The sequence below is a fragment of the Heteronotia binoei genome, chromosome 10 (assembly GCF_032191835.1).
Source record: "Heteronotia binoei isolate CCM8104 ecotype False Entrance Well chromosome 10, APGP_CSIRO_Hbin_v1, whole genome shotgun sequence".
Lineage (NCBI taxonomy): Eukaryota > Metazoa > Chordata > Lepidosauria > Squamata > Gekkonidae > Heteronotia > Heteronotia binoei.
Genome location: NC_083232.1, coordinates 34,703,211 through 34,711,578, shown reverse-complemented (window position 1 = coordinate 34,711,578; position 8,368 = coordinate 34,703,211). Strand labels below are relative to the sequence as shown.

Genomic DNA, 8,368 nt, shown 5'->3' with positions numbered 1-8,368 from the left:
TATTCGCTATACTTACTTATGCATCTTGACTCTAACTAGCTCCTTCCTGGCAAACTAACCCTCCCCACTCTCCCTCAACCTAGACGTAAGGCTTGGGGAAGTCTGCTGCAATGTATCTGGAGACCTGTGCATGCACACTTCTCAGCGGGCTCCTTCTGTGCCCGTTTTTGTACCTGGAATAAAAATTCCCTGGTGTTAAAGGTGCCCCCGGACTCAAACGTTGTCCTGTCGCTTCAGAGCAACACAGCTGCCCACCTGGATCAAACTTTACCTCCCGGAATTGTTGACAGCCCTGGGGCCCCGGGGAGCATCCTTGAAGGCGTTTGGGAAGGGGACGGGGGGGGATTAGATGGCAAGCAGCGCAATAGCGGAAGCCCCCCTGGCTGGCCCGCAGCAGTGCGATCTGGGGCACCGCGGGCTGTCTCCAAAGGACCCCGTCCGCCCTCTCCTTTGGGGGGGCAAGCCCAAGCCCCCAGCCGCGCCGGGTCCCTCTGGCCCGAGAACTGACTTCCGGGCTGAGGCGCGGCCTTCTTCCTAGCCCCAGGCGCTGCCTCCGAAAGGGTTTGGCGGCTCCTTCTACTGTAGCAGCAGCAGCAGCAGGCCAGAGAGGGCCGCCTCCGCCCCTGGCACTGCTGCAGTCCGAGCGAGAGAGAGACGGTCCCTCGCTGAGGTCACAATGGGGCGGAGGCCGCCCTGGATGGCGCCCACTTCCGCTGGGTTGCCTAGGAGCCCGAGAGACGCGCACACACTCCCACACCCGCGCCAGTGACAAGAAGGCCCGGCGGGTAGAGAGAGGGAGGGAGGGAGCCCTGCTGCTGTTGCCCGCCTCCGGGGGACGAGGACGAGGAGCCCCAGGCCAGAGCCCCCGGCCCCACAGTCCCTGAAGCCCGCCGGCTGGCAGAGGGGCGTGGGCGACCATGAGCCAAAGGCAGGTCCTGCAAGGTAGGTCGGGCGCCGGGCCCAGGCTCCCCCCAAAGCTACACTGAGCCGGAGTAGGGGCGAGGGGCTCTTCAAACCAGGCTTGTGGGGCTTTCGGGGGGGGGTCGTCGTGGTGGGAAAAGAGCGCCTTGGAAAGCCAAGCCCGGGGGTACTTGAAGGTTTTTTTTGCCAGGGCCAAGAAGCCCCTCGAAGGCTCCCGACAGGCTGGGCAGAGCAGCGATGTTGAAGAGGCCCTTCTGGGTGGGGGGAGGGGAGGGGCTCTTCATATCTGGATTAAATCCTGTGGAGGCCCCTAGGCAGTCAAAATCTCAGAGGACCCCTCACAAATCATCTCAAGAGTCGGAGCACCCGCCCCACTACCCGCAGCCCCTGCTGCAGCCTGTAGGCACCTTCTCAAAAGCCCTTTTAACAAACTGTAAAAAAGGTAAAGCACCAGTCGTTTTTCGTGCAAGCACCAGTCGTTTTTCAACTTTGGGGTGATGTTGCTTTCACAACGTTTTCATGGCAGACTTTTAATGGGGTGGTTTGCCATTGCCTTCCCCAGTAGGGAGAGGCGAACTTGGCAAGGACACCTGCAGCAGCCTACCAGGCAAGACGGGCAAAGAGCAGCTCAGTTGCTGGTTGCACATGCAGGCTTGGAGGGCTGCAAGCAGGGGGAAACTGGGGGGGAAAGCCAGCTGGGGCCCCTAAAGGCATGGGACATATGAACATATGAAGCTGTCTTATACTGAATCAGACCTTTGGTCCATCAAAGTCAGTATTGTCTTCTCAGACTGGCAGCAGCTCTCCAGGGACTCCAGCTGAGGTTTTTCACACCTATTTGCCTGGACCCTTTTTTGGAGATGCCAGGGATTGAACCTGGGACCTTCTGCTTCCCAAGCAGATGCTCTGCCACTGAGCCACCGTCCTTCCCCTCGTGCCTGCTTGGCCTAATTGTTAATCCAGCCCTGGGCCCTTCAGTAGGTCCGGGGGTGGTGGGCTATCACCTTCTCAAGGACCCTTTCCTTTCCCTCCATTGACACATTGGGGGACCACCAGACTCCATGAATCCAAACCCGGCTGTAGGGCCAAATCCAGCCCCGAATCTGTGAAAGTCTCCTCTAGTTTGTTCCTCTGGGGATGGTTTGGCCAATATGGACTTCTGAACTGTGAACAGGAGGGATGAGGTGGGGGAGATCCTCCTATGGAAAAGCACTCACCCTCTGCCTTTTCTTCTTCCCCCTTCTTAGTCTTTGAGCAATACCAGAGAGCCAGGACCCAGTTTGTGCAAACAGTGGCAGAACTGGCGACTAGGCCGCAAAACATTGAGACCCTCCAGAATGCAGGTAACCACAGTAGTAGTAACAGCAGGAGCAGTAGTAGTAATCACACAACCAGTTTTTCTGCCTTCTATTTCTCTTGCCTTGAAATTGAGCCCTTTGGTACTTTCTGCTCCCTAGTTTTTTCCAATAGGGCAAAGAAGGCCTAGGAAAATGATCAGGTAAGGCATATGGTTTAAATATTAAATCATCTGGTGTATTTGCTTTATAGAGCCACTCATTGCACCAAGGGGACTCCTGCCATGTGTGACTATTTATAAGGCTATTGGAAATAATTGAAGCCAGAACAGGGAGGGGAAGGGAGGGGGTGCAGTTCCCTCCTCTGTGTTCAGTGTTTCTCTGCCCTACTCTAGTCACAGCTGTTGGCAGAGGAAAATGTGGTACATGTATGACGTAGAAACAGAAAGTTGACAAGTCCCCTGCCCAGTTTTAATTAAGGCTTCTTTGGTACTGAAACTGTTAATCTGAGAAGTAAATGTGTGCACTTTTGGGAGGTCCCACATTCAAAGAGAAAATTAACAATATTTAAATTTAAGTATTACCAGTGAAGCAGAGGGAAAAATGATTAACATAGTTGAAATTTTATAAATCCAGAAGAGCTGCCGGTATATCAGGAAAAGATTACACTGATGAACAAGTGATGCTGTTAGAGGCTTTCTGTTTTGTTTTTTAATCTTTAATTTTATAATTTTATAATAACATGAAACTACTACTACAATCCATTACCCAGTTATTAAAGGCTATGGGAATTATTTGGGGTAATAGTTTGTTTTTATCTTATTTTTACCATTTACATTTTTAAAAATCTTATTTAGATTCAGGATACCTATGGTATCTTTTCCATTGCATGATCAGTGGTGGCATTTATATTCAAGCAGTAAATGTATGGAAATGATGTGAGGGAAACCTAACAGACTTTTGATTCTTCTTTTTGATTAACTTTTAAACAGTTTGCTGGTCTTAAGCCTGATTCTCACCAAGAGCACTGAGGTTGTAACCTTGTTTCAGGACCCCACCACACCACTTCAGAGCCTTCATTATCCTCCTAATAATAATAATAATAATAATAATAATAATAATAATCCTGCAGTAGAAAACAACGATTTGTAGGACAGTTAAAGTGCTTACCAGCCACTACTCTGCTATTGAAGTGTACATGTGAAAACCAGACAGTTTTAAATCATTGTATCAGGTTTCTGAACTGATCTGAAGGCTGTGCTTATAAGATTGATTTCCAGTCAAATTTCGGCTTTTGTGCATTTTAGCATGCATGTGTGATTTATTTTTCAGTTTTTAATTTAATTGTTAGGGAGTAGCAAAGACTCACATGTTCATTTTCTATGTGTGGGAGCATTTTTTTGGTGGGGGGGGGGAGGAAGCATTCCATGCACACTTGGATATGCAATGAAGCGTAGCAGTCCAGACACATATTTAACTCCCTTAGCAGCTTTTTTTGAGAATTTGCCATTTGCTTCTAGTACCTTTAGCTTTCAGTGATGCAGTTTTAAAGAAAACCCTGCTCATAGAGCATGGTCCAGCCCAAGCTAAATACTTGTGTTCCACTGATGGCAGAAATTTAATTGTATGCTTAATTTTTTTTTTTACCTGGTGGGTTTTTAATGTTGCTGGATTGTTGCCCTTGCCAATTTCAGATACTGCTCTCCCAATTATTCCAGAAGTATTTGTTTTTCTCTGATTAATTATAGCTTTAAAATGTTCCACAGCTGCTAAGAATCACTTATAAACAAATGTCATTTTCACTGTTAAAAAGATTATGTAAAAATTATTGTTAAAGTTTCTGAATGAATGTTTTTAAAGGTTTCCATTTAAAAAAAAAACCCTTGCAAAACAGAGTTGTTATTCCAATTTCTCATCTGCTGCTTTTTGCTTCTGAAGGATGTTTCTGATGCTTACAAAAACGTGTGCCGTGGCAAACGTGCAAATCTGTAAAATGCCACAAACATCTTTGTGGCGCTTACTATTCTCAGTTGAATTTGCTTCCAAGTAAATTATGTCAGAAGCTGGTTGTCAGCAGGCATCAGCAAGTTCTGGCCTGTAGCCAGTTGCTCCTGTGTAAACCTCAGTAGTCTGAATGGAAGCCATGCAAAGCCTCCCACACACAACTTGCTTGTATTTATCAATGGGTTCCTGATGGCTTGACCTCAGAGGTTTAGAAGCATTTAAAGAATTCTACAAACCTGATGAATTATGTTTTTAATGGCAGAACCTGAAGAACATATTATGATAGAAGAACTTAATAAAACACAATGAAATTGAAATTTCTTTTAGTAAAGACATCTTATTTTTGTCTCTGCTGTTCAGGATGCTTTCCTAATTTATGTAGAGATGCATAGTTATAAGAACAAGATGTAGGCATTTAGATTAAGATGAGAGGCTACAGAAACTGGGCTTGGCCTTATTGAGCTTTTTTTTTTTTAAAAAAAAGCAATATGAGGCTTGGGAAACTGCTCCAAAGATATTGTTTTCCTTAAATACTTTCCAGACTTATCTTTTCAAGCAAGTATAGATAACAAAGGACCCTGGAAATAAATAAATCATTTCCAAATCCATAGGCTGTGTCTTAAATTGGTATAATTTCAAAAATATGTATTCTTGTGTTTGGTTCTATTTGGTGCTACACTCAGGGCTTTTTTTTGTAGCAGGAACTCCTTTGCATATTAGGCTACTAGTAGCCAATCCTCCAATAGTTTACAGTGCTTTTTGTACAAGATCTGCTGTAAGCTTCAGGAAGATTGGCTACATCAGGGGTGTGTGGCCTAACATGCGAAGGAGTTCCTGCTACAAAAAAAGTCCAGGTTACGCTCATAACCAATCAGCCTGTCCTGTCACTTGGGGATGCCATGTGGAAAACACCAAGGCTTTATTGTGTGGGGTTTAAAAAAAAAATCACATGAGGCTATTCATTTATTGAAATATGAGGCTGCAAATGTTTCTGTTCAGATAAACATTTTAAATTCTAATTGATATTTTGACTGTTTATTTTACTTCAGGAGTAGTTACCATAATTTGGTTTAATACTGCAATATAATTTTAAATGGTTAAATTTAGGGAGCGGAATGTTTCTTTTAAAATAGAAATCTGGTTACAATCCCAGTCTTAAAAACTTTACTCACAGAAATCCTTCTCATTAGAAGCCAGAGGACATAATTGACAGTGGAAAATGTTGCAAAAACCTCTATGATCTACTCTAGTTAAGCCTTGGGATGTCTCACTTCTGCAAGACTTCCATTTGTGACCCACAAAGCCTCATGTAGCTCACAACCCCTGTCTGGTGGCTTGCTGGGTGCATAATAATTCTGGTTATTTGTTGCAAACTGGAACCTCAGATCCACAAACCTCCTAGCCAGTAGGATACAGCATATAAATAGCTGGTGAATGCAGTTTGTCTTAGTAGGTCATCGATTATAGCATTTAAGACCAGGGCTATCCCTTTAAATAAGGACATGGGGCAATTTTCACAAGCAGCAACTAAGTAAAATAGGAAATGGTTTTCACATACTTCAATATGTCATCCTGATCTCCAGTCATATGTCTGAGCAGAAATTGCAATGTCCACAAGTACTGCACACTTTTGAGAAGCAGGAGATAATCTCTTGCTTTTATCAACAGCCATAAAGCCAGATAATAAATTAAATTGTTTTTTTCTCCATTAGTATCCATCATAAAACCATAAAGTACTCTTTCAGTTTCTTCCCTTGAATAGACCTTGGAATGGAATCACCAAAAAAATCTGTTCAAACAAGATCTCTTTCTTTATCTAAACTGTGTTCAATCTAGATTTTATTTACTCAGTTTATCTCTCACTTTTCTCCCCAATGAGGATCCAAAAGTGGCATACAACAGTTTCCCCCTCCTCCATTTAATACTTACCACAACCCTGTGGGATAGGTTAGCCTGGGAAAGTATGACTAGCCCAAGGTCACCCAGTAAACTTCCATGGCAGAGTGGGGATCTGAATCTGGATCCCCCAGATTATAGTCTGACACTCTAACCACTGCACCAAACAGGCTAGATCTATTTTTGCTTATTTATATAGTCCATTTGTGCTCTACCTTTTGCTACAGTCGTACCCAAAGACTTTTAGATCATGATCCTCTCCTCCATTTTATTCTAACAAAAATGCTGTGAGATGGATTAGGCTGAGAATGTGTGACTATCTCAAAGTTACCCAGCAAATTACATATATTTCTTCTCTCATATCATTCAAGGCAGTGCACATAGGGGTTCCCAGGCAATGTCCCATCCAAGTAGTGAGGGGATCCAGGTCTCCTTAGCACAACTAAGGTTGTTTCATTGTATACTTTAAACCATCTGCTGGCTTCTTGTAGTGTGGTGGTGTTGGCTATAGAACTCTCATCTCTTCCACACGTGGTTTGTTCTAGTGCCACTAATCTTTTTTCTTAAGCACTGGGTTGACTTACAGTGAAATGGAAAACTTCGCAATGAATTTATTCCAATGTGATTATTCTGGTAAATCCTGGAACTGAAGTGCAGTCTGAATCTCGCGTCTAATATTCTGGCTATAATTAATTGGTTCAATTGCAATATTTTGTCTAGAAACTGCTAGCTGAGAAATTGATGGCAGCTAATTAATTTCAAAAAGAAAAATATAATACAGTTTGGGACAAAGCAGTGTAGCTTTTCCGGCTTCTTTTTTAAGGCTAGGGCACAGTTATCTATATAGCACTAAAAGGGAGGAAAAAGGAACAATGATTAGCTCCTTCTGCTAAGAAACTGTATTGTTTTCTAAGCAAACAATTATTTCAGTTTCCAAAAAGAGACACAATCCAGTGTACACATTCTGTGCTGGATTGTGGCCATAGCTTTGTGGAGGCTAATCCTTACCATGTTTGCTCAGAAATGTCTGGTATTTTTTGAGGCTTACTTCCAAGAAAGTCTGCTTAGGAGTCCAGCCTTACTCCGAAAGCTATGGAATATCTTAGGTTTCTGTTCACTTCAAAGGGAAATGGATGGAAGGTTTTTACAGTTCACTAAATCAGGCTCTTACCAATTACAGATCTCAATATAATTATATATGCCAGCTGAAGATATGTTGCATGCATCTGATAGTGGACTAGTCCGTGAAACTTAATGTCATAAGCTGCCCTTTTTGTTGTTTTTACATTAATGCTGTGATCTTAAGGTAATTCACATAGTAGAGCCCTAATTAATCAATGGGATTTTGAGCTAACACACATAGAAATATAAAGGGGTATCAGGAGCCAGTTGTGCTCTTATTAATAGTAACTTTAATTGTAATCAAAGCCAGGACAATTAGGATGCAGGCCTTGCAGCTGTGTTTTTGTGCAGTGCACTATTACATTTTCTGTTCTTTACTGTACCTGTTTCAGGGTTCATACTTGTGATAGGAAATGTTTCTGTTTTCAAGAAATGAGGGTTCCTGATACCTTATGAATGAACCATTTTGAGTATTCTCAATCTCTTGTCAGAACACTGTCCCTGATTTCAAGCAGCTCATTTGGGAATCTCATTTGAATGTTTACCTTTTTTGTATCACCCTTTCACATTACATCAGAATATACCTGAACAAGTATTATAAATGTCTATCTGTCCTCTGTCTACCTAAGGAGCTCAGAATGAGAATATCAATCTCACTTTTTAAAATATGCAATACATTTTAAAAAATCGGTTGTGCTTGTATTTAGAATAGAATTCTACCCCCCATGGCCTTGAGATACTCAGAGAAAGGCAGACATATAAACATTTTAAATAAATAAAGACGGCAATTTCTGTGGATTTAAAAAAAAACATCTGCAGTGTTCATTTACAAAACATTAAATATAAACATTAAATATAAGCATTTACATTTCATTTAATAGAGATATTTTAATTGCAGTGTTTTTGATGATATTTGAAACATACTTGAAACCTATGTTTCAAGGCAGACGGTTCCAGATTTGCTTCTCATTTCTGCTGCACTTTTATCCTGTCTTTCTTCTAAGCTAAGAATAACATTTTATTTTCACAAGAAGTCTTTGAGGTATACTAGCTATTAAGATCACCATCTTCCAGATGGGGCTTGGAGTTCTCCTGGAATTACAACCAATCTCTAGGCGACAGAGATCTGT

General features: G+C 42.6%; 1 protein-coding gene across 3 annotated transcripts in view; it reads left to right on the top strand.

Moving 5' to 3' along the window:
- Window positions 1-764: 764 nt before the first annotated feature.
- Window positions 765-8,368, top strand: part of SPAG6 (sperm associated antigen 6) — a 68,863-nt gene continuing 61,259 nt past the window's right edge. For 2 of the 3 annotated variants that reach the window (XM_060248380.1, XM_060248381.1), the window contains exons 1-2: window positions 913-942; window positions 2,169-2,264. In XM_060248380.1, the coding sequence (XP_060104363.1) occupies window positions 918-942; window positions 2,169-2,264 (121 nt within the window). In that variant the 5' untranslated portion in view covers window positions 913-917. Of the gene's footprint in view, window positions 943-2,168; window positions 2,265-8,368 lie in introns of all 3 variants that reach the window. The other variant, XM_060248379.1, reaches the window with a different exon arrangement.